Source organism: Dasypus novemcinctus, chromosome X, assembly GCF_030445035.2.
Source record: "Dasypus novemcinctus isolate mDasNov1 chromosome X, mDasNov1.1.hap2, whole genome shotgun sequence".
Classification (NCBI taxonomy): Eukaryota; Metazoa; Chordata; class Mammalia; order Cingulata; family Dasypodidae; genus Dasypus; species Dasypus novemcinctus.
Genome location: NC_080704.1, coordinates 186,992,733 through 187,013,819, shown reverse-complemented (window position 1 = coordinate 187,013,819; position 21,087 = coordinate 186,992,733). Strand labels below are relative to the sequence as shown.

At 38.1% G+C, this 21,087-nt stretch overlaps 1 protein-coding gene across 1 annotated transcript in view; it reads left to right on the top strand.

Moving 5' to 3' along the window:
• Nucleotides 1-21,087, top strand: part of F8 (coagulation factor VIII) — a 382,001-nt gene that overhangs the window by 134,549 nt on the left and 226,365 nt on the right. Inside the window, exon 4 of the mRNA XM_058291449.2 lies at nt 1,041-1,253. Within this exon, the coding sequence (XP_058147432.1) occupies nt 1,041-1,253 (213 nt within the window). The remainder of the gene's footprint in view (nt 1-1,040; nt 1,254-21,087) is intronic.

The following is a 21,087-nucleotide window of genomic DNA, read 5'->3' as shown; positions in this document are numbered from 1 at the left end:
ACAAATTACAAAGCAGCACCCACTGAAAAGGCACTGAACTCCACAGTAATCTGCCATGACTGTAGAACCTTTGTGTCTCTATAGCCCTCAGGGGCACCAGTACCTAGAATTGCATCTAATTTGGCTGTCTCTGGGATCCTACTGAGGCAAACATAAGCGTGACCCCTCTGATGACCTCCCAACTCTTTTTTGAAGACTCTAAGCTATATAAACTCATTTGTCTTTATCTTTTCCCCCTTTTATTCAAGGTCTTTGAGGCAATTGGAAAAGTTTGAATATTGCGTTGGTATTAGGAAATACTAAGGAACTATTGTTAATTTTGTTATGTGTGCTAATGTTATTTTCTTTATGTAGGAAAACAGTTTTTTAAGAGAAGAATTCTGAAATATATAGAAATGGGCTATCGTGATGTTTTAATTTACATTAAAGTACTTCATGATAAAAAGAATGTGTTGAAAGAAAAACATGAAAGTAGCAATGCAGCTCCAGTAAATAATTTTCTAACAGACACATTGCAGAACTAGTAAAATTTGTATATTAAACAAACAAACTTAAATTCCTCTGAAATTCCATCAAGCCTTACTGAAGAGGAGGAGGCTTGTTTACTCTCCTTACTCTTCTGTCTTGTTGATCTTTATATTCCTAGCTTGTAACTGAGCTTGGTAAAGAGTAAGTAGTCAGTAAATATTTGCTGGATAAATGAGTGAATATTTCTACATTGTATTATAATTATCCCTCTTTATGTCTACATCCCCCACCAAACTGTTGGCCCTCAAGGAAAAAAACAAGCTCATTTTAAAAATGAGCTGTTGTATCTTACCCACCTGTAATTCTTATCAGGACCTATTAAAGAGTTTGGTACAAAGTCTGTATCCAATGGATGCATGTTTGTTGAATTGAATTGACTTGAATTAGGGAAAAAGTTGTAATAATTGAAGCAATGTTATTGGTTAAAAATATCTGGAGATCATATCAAGAACTCATTTCCTTTAGTGGACAATAGGCATAGAAAGAACAATTTTTATCCCTTCTTACTTTAGGAGCTGAATATGATGATCAGACCAGTCAAAGAGAGAAGGAAGATGATAAAGTCACTCCTGGTGAGAGCCATACGTACATCTGGCAGGTCCTGAAAGAAAATGGTCCAATGGCTGCTGACCCACCATGTCTCACCTACTCATATCTTTCTCATGTGGACCTGGTGAAAGATCTAAATTCAGGTCTCATTGGAGCCTTGTTGGTATGTAGAGAAGGTAAGTGTAAGGGAAGGACTGGGGGAGGATTGTGGGAAGTTGGCACAGTAGGAAGCTCCATGGAAATTGGTCTCCCCACCAAAACAACTATTAAACTGACAGGAATTGTCTGAATCAACTGTTTTGAAATGCTGGAGTTCAGTTGAACACTGTGCAGCATCCAGGGAAGTGTGGGAGGAAGAGATGGTTAAATCATGGTAAATACAGGTGAATTTCATTCTGTACAGTGGATACTGTTCTCCATACCCCAGCCATTCAGCAGGCAACTGTGGGGTCCTGCTGTGGCCCAGGTGGGGTTTAAAGACCTAGATCTCCATGAACTGGTGTGTGGTCTGTTCATTGATCATTGCTTTTGATCATCTACTTCATATCACTGGGGGACCAGCTCTGATTGCAGCCATTATTCCAACCTGCACCAGGCAAAAGTGGCAGAAGAGTCTTAAACACAGTACTCTTCCTCAAAACTATGGTAAACACTTAAACGGCTGCATCTATTGGGAAAATACTGAATCAAGAAAATGTAGCTTCAAAGAGCCTCAGGAGAAGATCATGGTGCAAGTCCTGGCCACTCCCTCATCCCCTCTCCAGGGCAGTGTGGAACTGGCTGCTGCTCTCATTTTGGCTTCCTGGCCTCACTTGGCTGAGAAAGACTAACCTAAGAAACTCCTCTTTGGCTCACCTTTACCTCCCACCCCCAGAAATTGTCATCCAGGCAAAAGTAGCTTGCAACAGCTAAAGCAGTGTAAGAAACAATTGAGTCAGGTGGACTGGGACAAAGGTTTACCTGCTTTAGGTCCTGTGGTGGAGCACATGGGAGATAGAGGTTTGTTTTGTAATGAGAATATGGGACATTCAAATTCCTATAAATATGGAAACTCTTAAGGCCATTAGCAAGCTCAAGCACAGAACAAGAAATGGACTCAGAAAAGACAGGGAGGATCCTGCACTTTGCATTCACCACTGGGCTGGCCTTCTTCTTCTTTTTTTTTTCTATATAATTGTTTTTAATCTGCATGGCAAAACACCATAATCAAAGTGAAAAAAACAAATGGAGAACTCTGAAAAAATTATTTGCAACTCATATCACAGACAAAGGACTAACTTCTTGAAAATAGAAAAATACCTGTAAAGCCACATAAAAATCAATAGTAAAAATGAGCAAAGACTACAACAGTTCTCAGAAGGAAATTCAGGTGGCTCTTAGGTGATGTTTGACATCAATTCTTTTTTTTTAAATTTTATTTTATTTATTCATTTTTAAAAATATATTACATTAAAAAAATATGAGGTCCCCATTCACCCCCACCGCCCCCGCCCCACCACTCTCCCCACAGTAACACTCTCCCCCATCATCATGACACATCCATTGCATCTGGTGAGTACATCTCTGGGCATCGCTGCACCCCATGGCCTGTGGCCCACACCATAGCCCACACTCTCCCACGTTCCATCCAGTGGGCCATGGGAGGACATACAATGTCCGGCAATTGTCCCTGCGGGCTGGCCTTCTTGATAGAAGGGCTGAAATCTGAAGGAGAATACCAGCCTATGCAAAGCAAAATTACAAAAACTATGAAAGGTGATTTTTGCTTGGGCATTCAAAAAATCTGTCATATCACTAGCTGGATACAAACTCAAAAAACAGATCAGGGACAAAATCCTAGAGTTAACACTTTTTTAAAAAAAGGTTTATTTATTTATTCCCCCCCCACCCCCACCCCAGTTGTCTGTTCTCTGTGTCTATTTTGCTGCGTTGTCTTCTTTGTCTGCCTCTGTTATTGTCAGGGGCATGGGAATCTGTGTCTTTTTTTGTTCCATCATCTTGCTGCATCAGCTCTCCGTGTGTGCGGCACCATTCTTAGGCAGGCTGCACTTTCTTTCACACTGGGCAGCTCTCCTTACGGGGCGCACTCCTTGCACGTGGGGCTCCCCTGTGTGGGGGACACCCCTGTGTAGCAGGGCACTCCTTGCATGCATCAGCACTGTGCCTGGGCTGGCTCCACATGGGTCAAGGAGGCCTGGGGTTTGAACCACAGAACTCCGATGTAGTAGACGGACACCCTAACCACTGGGCCAAGTCTGCTTCCCAGAGTTAACACTTTAAAATATTAAAATGTGTAATGTGCAACAAAAGACTATAAGACAAACAAAGAAAGAGGAAATGATGGCCCTCCAAAGGAAAAGAATAAGCATCCAAGAAACATCAATAAGTAAGACCAGAATGTGGACATACTGGACAAAGATTTTTTTAAAATGCTACTCATTATGCTCAAGGAGATGAAATAGAATACTGAGAAAGAATTAAAAGATATCAGGAAAATAATGAGTAAACAATATGATAATCTCAATAAAGAGAAGTTTTAAAAAGGAACCAAACATGTGACGGTTAAGCTAATGTGTCAACTCGGCCAGGTAATTGTGCCCAGTTGTTTGGTCAAGCAAGCACTGGGCTAATTGTAATACAAGGACATTTATGGACTTGAGTGATCAGTGAGTTTACTACATAGATGGCTGATGACATCTACAATCAACCAGGGGGTTTTCTGCCAGCAATGAGTGGGTTTTTTTCCAAACAACTGAATGCTTTAAAAGGGGAAATATTTTCAACATTCAGAGAGAATTTCCAAGCCCATCTCTGGGCAGTTAGTGTCTCCTGGAAACTCTTCAAGGACCTTCATTGGACTTTCATCAGAGCCCTGGTTTGCAGCCTACCTGTGGAACCTGGACTTATGCATCCCCATGGTCACATGAGAGAATCTTATAAAATCTCATACTATGTACAGATAGCTCTTGTTGATCCTGTCCCCTAAAGAACCCTGGATAATACAAAACAGAACTACTGGTGAGGACCATAATAACTGAATTGAAAAATTCCCTAGAGGTTTTCAGCAACAGATTGGAGCTGGCAGAAGAAAGAATCAGTGAACTCAAAGACAACTGAACTAAATCAGGTTGAGGAGCAAAAAGAAAATATAACTATACAAAACAAAAGTACCCTAAGAGATCTGTGGAACATAATCCAGCATACCAATATATGCATAATAGGATTCCCAGAAGTAGTAGAAAGAGGGAAAGGGGCAGAAAGAATATTCAAAGAAATAATGACAAAAAACTACCCAAACTTAGCAAAAGATGTGAATATGCACATCCAAGAAGACCAATGTGCACCGAACAGGATAAACTTGAAGAGAAATACACCCAGACATATAGTAGTGAAAGTGTTAAATGCAAAGGACAAGGAGTGTGTGCTGAAAGCTGCAAGAGAAAAGTAACAAGTGCAAGAGAGTCCCATTTAGATTAAGTTTTTGCCTAGTTCTCATCAGAAACCATGGAAGTATGGATTTCCAGGAAGATGGTGGAGTAGGGAGCTGCAGGGTACATTCCTCTTCCAAAACACCTAGTGGACAGGGAGAAACTTCCCAAAAAAACTATTCTCAGGCTCCAGAGACCAGGTGTGTACTGTGCAGCATACAGGGAAGAGAAGAACAAAGAGACAAAAAAACTACAGTGAAAATCTGTGAGTAATTTGCTTGGCAACAGATACTGGCACCATCCTCCATTCTCAAGGCAAAGCAGTTTTGACTTGGGTTGGGTCCCTGCCTGGCTGGCTGCTGTGGACAGGGAGGGCTATGGAGGTCCTCCTTCCCAAGAACAGAGGGGTGGGGAACATGGCCCAGTAATGATCCAGCTTTCAGCTAGAAAATTTAGACCACTGGGTCCAGCTGTCTTATCTACTCCCAGACAGGTGCTTCCATGCCATTGTTTTGACCTGCATCAGAGGCAGATCCCAGCAGAGATCTAAAAATATCCTGCCTTCTTAGGGCTGGGGGGAATATGTTGCCAAGAGTGCATCTGCTGGGCAGGCTGGGAAAGCACAACCTATTTGAGCTGAAAAAAAAAAGTTTTTCAATATCTTTCATGATGCTGGCCCCAGGATTTGCTGGAATTGGTCAGTTCCTACTTTATAGGTCCCTGGCCCTGTTTTGGATGGGAAATACTGATGAACCAAGTATCAAAGAAGAGGCTTAATACAAAGCCAATCAACAAAAAATGCCAAGACAAGAGAGTGAAAATGACCTTCAGAGAAAACTCACCAATATAATCAGATGCCCAGACATCAACAAAAACATTACAACCATACTAAGAAACAGGAAGCTATGGCCCAATCAAAGGAACAAATGAAAAAGTCAGAGGAGGGCGGTGGACTTTGCCCAGTGGTTAGGGCGTCCATCTACCACATGGGAGGTCCGTGGTTCAAACCCTGGGCCTCCTTGACCTGTGTGGAGCTGGCCCATGAGCAGTGCTGATGCATGCCAGGAGTGCCATGCCACGCAGGGGTGTCCCCTGCATAGGGGAGCCCCATGTGCAAGGAGCGCCACCCAGTGGGAAAGAAAGTGCAGCCTGCCCAGGAATGGCGCCGCACACACGGAGAGTTGACACAACAAGATGACGCAACTAAAAGAAACACAGATTCCTGTGCCACTGACAACAACAGAAGTGGACAAAGAAGATGCAGCAAATAGACACAGAGAACAGACAACCAGGGTGGGGGGGGAGGGGAGAGAAATAAATAAATAAATCTTTAAAAAAAAGTCAGAGGAGACCTGGAATTTAGAACAACTAATTAATGTTTAAACAAGTCTCCTAAACCAATACAAGAAGATGAAGAAAAATAAGACTAAAGAATAAAAATACTAAAAAGACACTGGGTGATCATAAAGAATTTGAAAGAATGCAAAGAAAAATAACAGAACTTATGAAAATGAATGACACAATAGATGAGATTAGAAATACACTTGAGGCACACAATAGCAGATTTGAACAGGCAGAAGAAAGGATCAGTGAGCTATAAGGCAGAGCATATGAAATCTAACACAGACAGCAGAAGAGATAGAAAAAATTGAGCAGGGCCTCAGGGAATTGAATGACAGCATGAAGCACACAAACATACACACCATGGATGCCCCAGAAGGAGAAGAGAAATGAAAAGGGGCAGAAAGAATGTTTGAGGAAATAATAACCTCAAATTACCCAACTCATATGATAGACATAAATATACATATTCAAGAAACACAGCATTCTCCAAATGGATTATATCTGAATGGACCTACTACAAGAACATACTACTCAGAATGTCAAATGCCTCTGATAAAGAGAGAATTCTGAAAGCATCAGGAGAAAAGTGATCCATCACATACAAGGAATGCTCAATAAGATTAAGTTCTGATTTCTCATCAGAAACCATGGAGACAAGAAGGTAGGTGTATGATACATTTAAGATATGGAAAGAAAAAAAATGCCTGTCAAGAATTCTTTATGTAGAAAAACTGTCCTTAAAAAATGAGGGAGAGTTTAAATATTCACAGATAAACAGAAACTGAGAGAGTTTGTCATCAAGACACCTGCCATACAAGAAATACTAAAGAGAGTTCTGCAGGGTGAAAGGAAAAGGTAGGAGAGAGAGAGGCTTAGAGGAGAGTGTAGAAATGAAGATCTTCAGTAAGAGTAACTAAATGGTAAAAACATAGACAAAAGTAAGACATGACATAGGAAAACCAAAGGGTAAAATGGTTGAAGTAATTCTGCCTTTACAGTAAGACTATTTATTGTTAATGAATTAAATGTCCCAATTAAAATAAAGACACTGGCAGAATGGATGAAAAATATGAGCCATCTATCTGTTGCCTATAAGACACTTAACTTAGACCCAAGGATACAAATAGGTTGAAAGTGAAAGGCTGGAAAAAGATATTCCACACAAATAGTAAGTAAAAAAGGCCTAGGGTAGCTATACTAATATTGGATAAAATAGACATTAAAAGTCAAAAGTGTTATAAGAGACAAAGAAGGACACTATATATTAATAAAAGGGGCAAATCAACAAGAAGATGTAACAATCATAAATATGTATGCAGCTAACCAGGGTGTCCCAAAATACATGAACCAAACACTGGCAAAACAGTGTCTCTATATTTGGAGACTTCAATACACCATTCACATTAATAGAACACTTAGACAGAGGATCAATAAGCAAACAGATAACTTGAATAATACAATAAATGTAATAGACCTAACAGACATATACAGAACATTGCACCCCCAAACAGTAGGGCATATATACTTCTCAAATGCTCATAGATTACTTTCCATGATAGACCACATGTAGGGTCAGAAATCAATTCTCAATAAATTTAAGGAGATTGAAAGTATACAAGGCAATTTCTCTGAACATAATAGAATGAAGCTGGAAACCAATAACAGGCAGAGAACTGGAAAATTTAAAAATATATGGAGTTTAAACAGTGAAGTCTTAGATAATCAGTGGGTCAGGGAAGAAATTGAAAAAGAAATCAGTAAATATCTTGAGATGAATGAAAATAAGAACAGAACATATTTAAACATATAGAATGCAGGAAGGCAGTGCTGAGGGAGAAATTCACAGTCATAAGTGCCTACATTAAAAAAGAAGAAAGAGCTAAAATCAAAGTCCTAACTGCACAACTGGAGGAATTAGGAAAAGAAGCCCAAACTAAATGCAAAGTGAATAGAAAGATGGAAATAAATAGTAATGCAGAGATAAACTAAAGATAATTTTAAAAACAATACAGAGAATCAATGAAACCAAATGGTGGGTCTTTGAAAAGATCAATAAAATTGACAAACCTGTAGCCAGATTGACAAAGAAAAAAAAGAGAAAAGATAAAAATAAATAAATAAAATCATAAATGAAAATGAGCACAATACAACTCACTCCACAGAAATATAAAGGGAACTAAGAGGATAATATGAACAATGGTAGACCAAAAAATTAGATAACCTAGATGAAATGATCAAATCCTAGAAACACACAAACTACCTACACTGACTCTAGGAGAAACAGAAGATCTCAAAAAAAAGAAATAACTAATAAAAAGAGTGAATCAGTCACCAAAATCCTCCCAACAATGAAAAGCCCAGGACCCGATGGATTCACAAGTTACTCCTACCAATCATTACAAGAAGACGTAAAACCAATTATACTCAAACTCTTCTAAAAAACTGAAGAGGAGGGAACACTACCTAATTCATTATTTGAGGCCAACCTCACCCTCATACTAAAGCCAGATAAAGCTACCACAAGAAAAGAAAATTACAGACCAATTTCTCTAATGATTATAGATGTGAAAACCCTCAAAAAATACTAGCAAACTGAATCTAATAGCACATTAAAAGAATTATACATCATGATCAAGTGGCTTTTTTCCAAGATATGCAAATGTGGTTTAACATAAGAAAACCAATTAATGTAATATGAATGAAAGAAAAAAAATGATAATCTCAATTGATGCAATAATGGAATTTGGCAAAATCCAGCACCCTTTCTTGAAGAAAACATTTAATAAACTAAGAATAGGAGAAAAGTTCCTCAACATGATAATAGGCATAAGTGAAAAACCCAGAGCTAACATCATACTTAATTTTGAAAGACCGTAACTTTTCCTTTTAATATCTGGTACAAGACAAAGATATCCACTGTCACCAATGTTATTCAACACTATGCTAGAAGATATGGCTAGAATAATTAGGCAAGAAAAAAGAAATAAAAGACATCCAAATTGGAAAGGAAGAAGTAAAATTTAACTATTTGCAGATAACATGATCCTGTATTTAGAAAGTCCTGAAAATTCTGCAAGAAAGCTACTAGAACTAGTAAACAAGGTCAGTAAAGTGACAGGATACAAGATCAACATGTAAAAACTAGTAATGTTTCCATACACTAATCAAAGAAACTGCAGAGGAAAACAAGAAAAAATTCCATTTACAATAGTAACTAAAAAATAAAGTGTTTAGGAATAAATTTAACCAAGGAGGTAAAGAACCTGTATTCAGAAAACTACAAAACATTGCTAAAAAAATAAAAGAAGTCCTAAATAAATAAATGAAAGGACATTCCATATTGATGGATTTGAAGACGATGTCAATTCTACACAAATTGATAAAACAAATTCAGTGCTATCCCAATTAAAAATTCCAACAATCTATTTTGCAGAAATGGAAAAGCCAACTATCAAATTTATTTGGAAGAGTACTGAGCCCTGAGTAGCCAAAAACATCTTTAAAAAGAACAAAGTTGGAAGTCTCACACTTCCTGACTTAAAAGCTACAGTGGTCAAAACAGCATGGTACTGGCATAACAATAGAAATATTGAGCAATAGAATATAATTGAGCATTCAGAAATAAACTCTAACATCAATGGTCATTTGATTTTTGCCAAGCCTGCAGTCCTCTCAACTGGAATAGAACAGTCTCTTTAACAAATGGCACTGGGAGAACTGGCTATCCATATCCAAAAGACTGAAAGAGGACCCCTATCTCACACCTTATACAAAAATTAACTAAAAATGGATCAGTCCAGTGTCTAAGAGGAGCAGATGCTCAAACTATGGAGCCACAATGCAATCTTAAGCTGGAAAAGAGAATAGCCAAGTTCCAGAATTAACTCTTTCTTTTCAAAGCATTGCTACTTTCTACTTCAAATCTCCTGGGGGCTGCTCAGCATTGATTACCACTCTTCTCTGACTTTGTAAATTTTGAGTCAGATTCCCTGAAAGCCACATGGAGGTAAACACTTCCAAGTGTGTGATCCATGTTTGGATGGTTAGTTTGCCACCTGTAACACAAATATATATATAAACTCAAAGAAAAGTAAGCATTTTTATATTTATAATTTATTTTAAAAATCATCTTAGTTTTAATCAATCCTGTTTTTAATTTGTAGTTTAATAGCCTAAGTTAAATTAGGTAAGTAAACTATGCATAATTCATTTTAATCCTAATTTTTTAATGGTGAAATCAGTTTCACTGAACTTTTTGTTTTGTTCCAGTTATCTATTATTACATAACCCCATGACTTAGTGGCCTAATACAACAACAATCATTTATTATCTCATGGTTGTTGTGGGTCTCTTGTGGAATTTGGGAATGGCTTGACCTGGCTGTTCTGGCTCAGGATTTCTCATGACATTGCTGTCAAATATTGAGTAGAGCTGAGATCATCTCGAAGATGACTTTTTTCACATGACTAGCAACTGGGCTTGGAAGACTCCTCAAATGGCCTCTCCAGAACGGGAGCTACTGGTAGCAAGATTTTTATATGATGGTTCATGCTCAGACTTTGTGTATTGTCTCAAGAGAGAGCTTAGTGTATGCTGTATCACCTCGTCTAACCTAGCCTCAGAAATCATGCAACATCACTTCCATTATGTTCTGTTTGTTAGAATGACTCACTAAGGCCAGTCCATAGCAGGTGAAAGGAGCTAGATTCCTCTTTGATGAGAGGATAGGCAAAGAATTTATGAACATGTTTTAAAACCACTATTCCACTTCAGAATGATGAAAGTGATTTTTTTTAAAATGAAGACCAGAAGACTTTATACAGTTTCATTTGTAAGTACGATCTGTCTTATATTGAGTTCAGTTTCATAGCCATAATTAATGATTAGTTGCTAAAACCAAAGTGTGTTATTTGTGGGATATACAGGCTAATGAAACAATGAAATCATCAAAACATGCATTTACATATGAAATTTAAATAAATACATTGAAAATCAAAACAGTTCTTTGACAGATAATTGAATTAAGAAGTCAACAAAGGTTCTAGTTCCAGGAAAGATAGAGTAAATACATACCACCCTTTATATTCCACTGAACTCAACTATAAAACCTTGATGGGAAACAGACTTGGCCCAGTGGTTAGGGCATCCATCTACAACATGGGAGGTCCCCGGGCCTCCTTGACCCCTGTGGAGCTGACCCATGCGCAGTGCTGAGAATGGCGCCACCCACACGGAGAGCTGACACAACAAGATGACGCAACAAAAAGAGACACAGATTCCCGTGCCACTGACAACAACAGAAGTGGACAAAGAAACAAGATGCAGCAAATAGACACAGAGAACAGACAACTGGGGTTGGGGGGTGGGGGAGAAATAAATAAAAAATAAATTTTAAAAAACCCTTGACAAAATGCACAGCCCAACTATTTGAGAATTCCAAAACAGCAAGGAAAACCAAGCAGATCAGAAAAGGACACCACAATTTGAAATACCAGCAAACTGGTGGAGAGTTTACCATTTTTCTTCCCTCCAGTATTCCCCAGTCTAAATTACATACAGCTCAAAACGTGGAGGCAAACACTGTCCTGTGAAGAGAGCTCCAGAAGAAATCTTCTAGTTCTGGCTTAAGGAATGGGAAAGGTAACTCCTAATGCTCAGAGAGAGTGTGGGAAATTCCCCATTTTTTCATCTCCTTTTCCTTACACCCCAACTCCAAGGTATACCCATGGCAGTAATAGTGGCTGGCAACAGAAGCCTACAGGATCCAACATTCTGAGGACACTTTTCTCTCCATTTAGTGGAACTCCAGGGCCAAGAGGGTAGGGCAAAACCCCACTGATTTTTTTCCACTCTGTCTCCTCACTGCTTGAACCCAAATGTGGCACAATTATGAAAGTGGGCCGTTTATGCTCAGAGAACAAAAAGGGCAGCCCTGTAAACTGGAAAGTTCTGGAGAGATAACAGAGAATGAAGAGCAAAAAGAAGTAAACCCATAAAGGTGTGCATGAACTTCTGGATTCACTCCCAACCTGCAAGTGAGTGGATCTATTCCTAATTAACATACCAAAGACTGAAAACTGAGACTTTCCCTCAAATACCATACTAACCATGCACACATCCTGGATGGACCTAAACAGCTCTACAAAGACTGTAAAAATTCAAATGACATTGGAACTATAGCTCATAGCATTCTTTAAAACATATTTAAGGGTTGAAAGCAAAATATATAACATTATCTGCTGTGGAAATGAAAGACTGACACACCAATATTGATATGCAAGGAGGGCCCCATCTGGTTTATTTATTTTTGGATTCAGCCAAGGACTGTGGTTAAAGTTAAATTTCCCAAGGATGTTTTGTCTTGGAACAAGAAACCTTGTCTCTAGACTCACTTCCTATCTAGTGGCAGAAAGGGAAGGAGAAAGCCATTTTCAAACTTCAAGTGAAAAGATATAAGCAAGGACAGAGCTATTTTTGCTCTGAAGGAAGAAGAGATGAGCTTTAATAAATCATTTAACCATGCCCTTGCCGAGGTGGTTTAACTAATCCCCACAATTATCTGATGGAATTTTCAATATATGTAGACATAATGTATAGGAAAACTATAGCATAAAGGGGAGAGGTTAAAGGGACCTAATGGTAGTAAAGTTTCTACCTTCTAATTGGTGTAGTAAAATATTGATTCTAAATAGACTGTGAAAAGTTAAGTATGTATTTTGTAATCCCTAAAACAATGACTAAAAATTATACAAAGATATATAGTAAAATATCACAATAGACAAATTAAAACGGAGTCATAAAAATGTTCAAAAAACTCAAAAGAAAGCTGGTAAGGGGAAACAGAAACGAAAATCAGAGGGAAGAAACAGAAAAAAAATAATAAAATGGCAGACAAATAGAAACATATCAATAATTGCATTAAATGCAATAGTCTAAATGCACCAATTAAAGACAAAAATTAATAGATTGGGTTAAAACGGATGAGCCAACTATATGTTGTCTAAAAGAAATTCATTTCAAAACTAATGATCTACACAGATAACAATCAAAAGGAAAGAAAAATATTTACTATGCAAATATGAATCTAAAGAAAGCTTGAGTAACTATGACAATATCAGACAAAGTAGACTTGAGAGCAAAGAAAATTACCAGGGATAAAGAGGGCTTTACATATTGATAGATGTGAAGTGTCAATTAGCCAAGATGACACAACAATCTTAAATGTATAAGTACCTAACAACAGAGGCTTAAAATATGTGAAGCAAAAATGGACAGAACTGAAGGGAAAAATAGACAAATCCACAATTATAGCTGGAGATATAAATATTCCTCTCTCAGTAGTAGATAGAACTAGTAGACAGAGAATCAGCAATGATACAAAATGACTCAACAACACTATTAACCAACTGGATATAATCAACATTCATAAAACACTGCTCCAAACAACAGCAGAATAGACATTCTTCCCAAATGCACAGGAAACATGCACCAAGATGGATCATATCCTGGGTTATGAAACAAATCTCAACAAATTTAAAAGAATTTCTAACATACACAATATATTCCCTGATAATAATGGAATCAACTAGACACCAGTAACAGAAAAATAATAGAAAAATCTCCAAACACATATAAATTTAAACAACATACCCTTAAAATATCCAGGGGGTCAAAGAGGAAATATCAAGGGAAATTAGAAACTGCTTTTAACTGAACGAAAATGAAAATACAACAAAATTTGTGGATGTAGCTAAAGCAGTTCTTACAGGGAAATGTACAGCATTAAATACTTATAAATAGAAAAGGGGCTCAAATAATCTAAAGCTTCCAAAATAAAAAATCAAGAAAAGAAAGATTGAACTAAACTCAAATGAAGCAGAAGGAAGGAATAATAAAAATGCATGCAGAAATTAAAGAACTTAGACAGAGAGGGTGGGGGAATATATCAATGAAACTAAAAGCTGGTTCTTTGCAATGATCAATAAAATTGATAAATTTCTAGCAAAAAAATGCACACAAATTACCAATATAGAAAGAAGGGAGACCACCACACGCCCTGAAAAGATTAAAAGGAAAATAAGTAGATATTATGAACAATTCTACACACACACACACACACACACACATATTTTGAGGTACCAGGGCCAGGGATTGAACCTGGGACCTTGTATGTGGGAAGCCAGCATTCAACCACTGAGCCACATAGGCTCCCCTGAGTTGTTTTTTTTTTTTTTTTGGTTGTTTGCTTGTTGTTTGCTGTTGTTAAGGAGGCATCGGGAACCAAACCCAGGACCTTCCATGTGGGAAGCTGTCACTCCACTGTTTGAGCCATATCTACTCCCTAAACACATATATTTGACAACTTAGATGAAATGGACCAAGTATTTAAAAGCTACAAACTACCAAAATTCATACAAGATGAAATATACAACCTCAGTTTCCTAATGACTATTAAAGAAATTGAATTTGCAATTTAAAACATTCCAATGAAGAATTACCTAGTCCATTGAAACACTAAATATTGTTAAGATGGCAGTGTTCCCCAAATGAATCTACAATTTCAGTGCAATAACTTTCAAAATCCCAGTAGCCTGGGATTTTTTCACAGAAACAAAAAAGCTGATCCAAAAATTCATATGAATTTCAAGAGACATTCAATAGCTAAATCAATCTTGAAAAAAGAAGAATAAATTTGTAGGACTCACACTTCCAGATTTCAATATTTACTGCAAAGATACAGTAATCAAAACAGTGTGGTACAGACGTATAGACATACAGATCAATAGAATTGAGAGTCCAGAAATCAACCCAAACATCTATGGTTAATTTAATTATAACCTATTGAGGGTGCCAAGACCATTTAATGGGGAAAGAATAATCTCTTCAACAAATGGTGCTGAGACAACTGGATATCCACATGCAAAAAAAAATGAAGTTGGACACTTTCCTCACACCATATATAAAATTTAACTCAAAGTGGATTGAAGGCTTAAATATAAGAGTTAAAACTGTAAAACTCTTAGAGGAAAACACAGGGGTAAATCTTTGTGACTTTAGATTTGGCAATGGTTTTTTAGATAAGACCCTAAACGTATAAGCAACAAAAGAAAAAAGAAATAAATTGGAGTTCATCAAAATTTATTTTTTGTGTGCACCAAAGGATGCTGTCAAAAGACAGTCTCATAGAAAGGGAGAAAATATTTCCACATTACATATCTTATAAGGGTCTAGTATCCAGAATATAGAAAGAACTCATACAACTCAACAAAAAAGACAAACAACCCATTTAAAAAATGGGCAAAGGACTTGAATAGACTTTTCTGCCAAGAAGATATGCAAATGACCAACAAACTCATGAAAACATGTTCACCATCATTAGTCATTAGGGAAATGCAAATCAAAACCACAATGAGGTACCACTTCACACTACTAAGTTGGCTATAGTTTTTTAAATGGAAGATAAGTGTTGGTGAGAATGTGGAGAAACTGAAACCATTGATGATGGGGATGTAAAATGGTGTAGCCACAGGAAAAGTGTAAAGAAATGTGATTTTATGGGCTTGCATGTCTTTTTTTTAATTTCTCTCCCCTTCCCCCTTCCCCCGCCAGTTGTCTGCTCTCTATTCGCTGTGTGTTCTTTTGTGACCGCTTCTATCCTTATCAGCAGCACTGGGAATCTGTGTCTTTTTGTTGCGTCATCTTGTTGTGTCAGGTCTCCGTGTATGTGGCACCATTCTTGGGCAAGCTGCACTTTCTTTCGCGCTGGGCGGTTCTCCTTATGGGGTGCACTCCTTGCGCGGGGCTCCCCTACGCGGGGGACACCCCTGCGTGGCAGGGCACTCCTTGCGTGCATCAGCAGTGTGCATGGGCCAGCTCCACACGGGTCAAGGAGGCCTGGGGTTTGAACCACGGACTTCCCATGTGGTAGGCGGACTCCCTATGCATTAGGCCAAGTCTGCTTCCCTATATGTCTTTTTTAGCTTTTCATTTTGAAATAATTTCAAACTTACAGTTTAGTTGCAAAGTAATATAAAACCCATAGAGAGCTCCAACATATCTCCCATCCAGATAACCAGCTCCACCAACTATTAACATTTTGTCACCTTTTATTTTTAATTCTTTCTTTCAGTGTATGTATATATGCATGTGTGTGTCTATCTTTCTATCTATTCTCTAAACATTTGAGAGTAGGTTGTGTACATCATACTCCTTAAATACTTAATACTTCCATGTACATTTCCTAAGACCAAGGATATTCACTTACGTAACCACCTAAAATACAGTTATCGAGTAAAAGAAATTTAACATTGATGTAAAGCTTACAGCCTATATTGTATTTTTTATATGTTCCAATAATGTTCTTTTGGGCCTTTTTTCCTCCATTATTAGATCCAGTCTTGGATCATGTATTTCATTTAATTCACTTGCTCTTTTTTACTGTGGCAACATATATACAACATAAACTTTACCATTCAATGGGATTACTCACATTACCCTCACTACCGTCCATTACCAACTTTCCCAGGACCTCAGATAGAAACACTACACCCATTCTGCATTAACTCCCTATTCCTTCTCCCCAGCCCCTGGCCTTGCAATCTATAATCTACTTTCCATCTATATTAATTTGAATCTTCTAGCTATTATATATAAGTGGAATCATACTTATTTCATTCAACATGATGGCTTCAAGGATCATCCATTAAGCTGTATGTCTTTTGTTATTTCATTTTTCTTGGAATTCATTTTTATTATGTTTTACAAAAGTAGAGATCTGCAACAAATTTGAAATTTTAAAAAATGGCCCTTTTACCCCAGATAGTTATAGAAGTACCTGTGAGGGGGTCTGACATCAAAGAAAGGACGTTATGGGCAAAGTTAACAAGAGACAAAGGACATTTTTCTTTTTTTAAAAGTAGTTTTATTCCCACACCATACAATCCAGCCAAACTGTGCAATCAGTGGCTCTCAATATAATCATAGAATTGTCCTTTTATCACCACAATCATTTTTAGAACATTTTCATTGTTACAAACAAAACAAAACATGTTATCCCTTATATCTCCTATTATTGATCGTTAATATTGGTGTGGTATGTTTCTTACAATTGACAAATGATTATTAAAGTATTATGTAGTCCATAGTTGGTCTTAGGTGTACTTATTCCCATATACTACCCCAATATTGACTCCTTGCAATAGTAACATATATTTGTTCTAGTTCATGTAAGAACATTTTTATATTTGTAATATTTTTTAAAGATTTATTTTTTTATTTATTTCTCTCCCCTTCCCATCACCTCTGTTGTATGTTCTCTTTGTCCTTTTACTGTGTGTTCTTCTCTATCAGCTTGCATTCTTGTCAGTGACACCGAGAATCTGTGTCTCTTCTTGTTGCGTCATCTTGCTGTGTCAGCTCTCCACGTGTGCGGTGCCACTCCTGGGCAGGCTGCACTTTTTCCACACAGGGTGGCTTTCCTTATGGGGTGCACTCCTTGCTCATGGGGCTCCCCTATGTGGGGGTCACTCCTGTCTGACATGGCACTCCTTGCATGCATCAGCACTGCGCGTGGGCCAGCTCACCACACGGGTCAGGAGGCCCTGGGTTTGAACACCGGACGTCCCATATGGTAGGCAGATGCTCTATCAGTTGAGCCAAATCCGCTTCCATATTTGTAATATTAATCTCATTGATCATCCAAAACAGGACTCACTATGATATATGTCCCACGTTCCATCCTTTATCTTTCTTAGTGATATACAACACCCCAAAATTCCCTTTTCAACCACACTCAAATGCACAACTCAATGCTGGTAATTACCCTCATAATAATGTGCTTCCATTACCTCTATCCATGTTTGAACATTTACTGTCAACTTTATTGAAAATTCTGTACAAATTAAGGATCAGCTCCACATTCTCTATCCTGATTCTATCTTCTGGTAACCTATGTTCTAGCTATTGACTCCAAGAGTTTGCTCAGTATAATTAGTTCATATTAGTGAGATCATACAATATTTGTCCTTTTGTGTCTGGCTTATTTCACTCAACAAAATGTCCTCAAGGTTGATCGATGTTGTCACATGCATCAGGACTTCATTTCCTCTCACAGCAGAATATATTCCATCATATATTCATGTATTTATATATATATCACATTTTTTTATTGATTTTGTAATAATATTACATTAAAAATATATATGTGAGGTCCCATTCAACCCCACCCCCCCACCCCACCTCTCCCCCCCCCCCCCCCAGCAACACTCGTTCCCATCATCATGACACATCCATTGGATTTGGTAAGTACATCTTTGGTCACCTCTGCACCTCATAGTCAATGGTCCACATCATGCCCATACTCTCCTCCATTCCATCCAGTGGGCCCTGTGAGGATTTACAATGTCCAGTGATTGCCTCTGAAGCACCATCCAGGGCAGCTCCATGTCCCAAAGACGCCTCCACCTCTCATCTCTTCCTGCCTTTCCCCATACCCATCAGCCACCATGTCCACTTATCCCAATCCAATGCCACCTCTTCTATGTGGACATTGGATTGGTTGTGTCCATTGCACCTCTATGTCAAGAGGAGGCTCAGATTCCACATGGATGTTGGATGCAATCCTCCCACTTTCAGTTGTAATCACTCTAGGCTCCATGGTGTGGTGGTTGTCCTTCTTCAACTCCATCTTAGCTGAGTGTGATAAGTCCAATAAATCATATTGTAGGTGCTGGAGTCTGTTGAGGCTCAGGACCTGGCTATCACATTGTCAGTCCAGAGATTCAAATCCGCTAAATATATTTTAAACCCCAACATTAACTGCACCTCCATCACCTTAGCATGAAAGTCTTATGAAGGAAGATCCCATCTGAGTCCAGATTCATCACACATAAACACCAGTTCCAAAAAGGGGCCATCTGACCTGGTAGTTAACCCCATCGGCCATGACCATAACTCCCATGGGTCTCTTTAGCCCTCGAAGGAACCGATATCTGGGGGTTGTATCTGCTTTATCTGTCTCTCTGACTCTGCTCAGTTGTGCATGAGGGCAATCCTTCTGCCAGCCTCCAGACTCTTTTTTAGAAACTCGTAGCCATATAAACTCATTTCTCTTTTCCATTTCCCCCTTACTTTAGGTCAGACAGCATTTTAAAGTCATGTTATTTTATGTAGACAGGGATATTCTGCTGATCCACATTGAACCTTCCGTATAAGGTCATTTTCCAGTTGCATCATCAGTTGGTAGTTGATGGTGGTCCCTCGGTGCCAGGGAGGCTCATCCCTGTGTATATCACATTTTTTAATCTATTCATCTGTGGATGGATTCTTCAGTTGTTTCCATCTATTGGCAATTGTGAATAATACTACTATGAACATTGGTGTGCATATGTCTGTTTGCATCCTTGCTTTCAGTTCTACCAAGTATATACCTAGAATCAAGATTGCTGGATCATATGACATATCTATACTTAGCTTCCTGAGGAACCGCCAAACTGTCTTCCACAACAGCTGTACCAAACTATATTCTGACCAGCAGTGAATAAGTGTTCCTATTTCTCCACAGACTCTCCAACACATATAGTTTTGTTTCTTTAACAGTGGCTTGTCTAGTAAGTATCAAATGACAACACTGTGGTTTGATTTTTTTAAAATTATTTTATTGTTTCTTTTTGAAGATACATAGATCACAAAAATGTTACATTAAAAATATAATGGGGAGTGGCTGTGACTAAATCAGTTGGTCTCCCATCTACCACAAGGGAGGCCCTGGGTTCACATCCTGGGGCCTCCTTGTGAAGGCAGGCTCGCCTGCATGCTGCCGAGAGCCACCAGCCCGCAAGCACCACAGAAAGGTGACTCAGGAAGGTGACGCAACAAAAAGGGGGGCAAGTAAAACACAGAAGAGCATGCAGTGAACGAACACAGAGAGCAGACAACAGGCAAGCCACAAGGGGTGGGGAATAAAAATAAAATACAGACACAGAAGAATGCACAGCAAATGGACACAGAGAGCAGAGAGCAAGCAAAAAGTTGCAAGGGGGGGGGAATAAAAAAAAGAAGGGACTGGGGAAAATATATAAGGGGTTCCCATATACCCCACACCGCCCCCCACTCTTCCCACATCAACAACTTCTTTCATCATTGTGGCACATTCACTGCATTTCGTGAATACATTTTAGAGCACTGCTGCACCACATAGATTATAGTTTATATTGTAGTATACAAGAAATCACAAATACAATGGAAGCACATAACAACATTTTTTAACATGCAGAGGAAAGAATCAGTGATGTGGAAGACAGTACAGCTGAAATCATACACATAGAAGAACAGATATATAAAAAGACAAGACCCAGCAGGGACTCAGGAATATGAATGACAATATGAAATGCACAAACATATGCATTATAGGCATCCCAGAGGGAGAAGAAAAGGGCAAAGGGACAGTGTCTTAATATCCTTACTCTCTTCCTTCACCTCATTAAGTGAATCATGATATTTGTTTGAACATCTCTGATTAGTTGTTTCATGTTCTGCATCTCATCTCATTTTTTTGTTGGTTCATTGGACTGGGCCATGTCTTCCTGTTTCTTAGTATGGGTTGTAATTTTTTGTTGGCGTGTAGACATTGGTTTATCTTGAAGGGTTTATTCAATTGTTAAGCTTCTTTTTCTAATCCTGAACTTAATTTTGTTGCTATTTGTGTGTGTGTGTTCAGTTTTCACTTTGACACTTTGTTCCTTTATTCTATTCCCTTGCTGTTGCCTAAGTTCCCTTGAGGAAAAAAATTAGGGCCAAAAAAAAGGAAATAAGTATGAAGAGAGAAAGGATAATAGCAATAATAATAATATTTAGAAAAGGAACATAGGAAAATGAGTAATTAACTTGAGTTATAAGTGCAGAGGAATAGAGTGAAAAGGTGGAGTACAAACAATGAAATGAGAAACCAAATAGAGAAAAGTACATAGAATGCATTAAAAGGCAAGAATACTGAGGAGAGAGGGAAAGAGAAAAGAAAAGATAGAAATAAAAAAAGTAAAAAGAAAGAATACAGTGAAAAAATGAGGAGTAAGAATAGGAAAAATTGAAGACCAAACAAAAAAAAAGGGGGGTGGAATGAAAGAGCAACAACAGAAAGCAGAAGATAGAAAGATGAACATAGGAAAAGAAATAGCATAGGTTAACATAATTCGTAAATAAAAAATAGGGAAACAACAGAAGAGGAAGCACAATAAAGAAG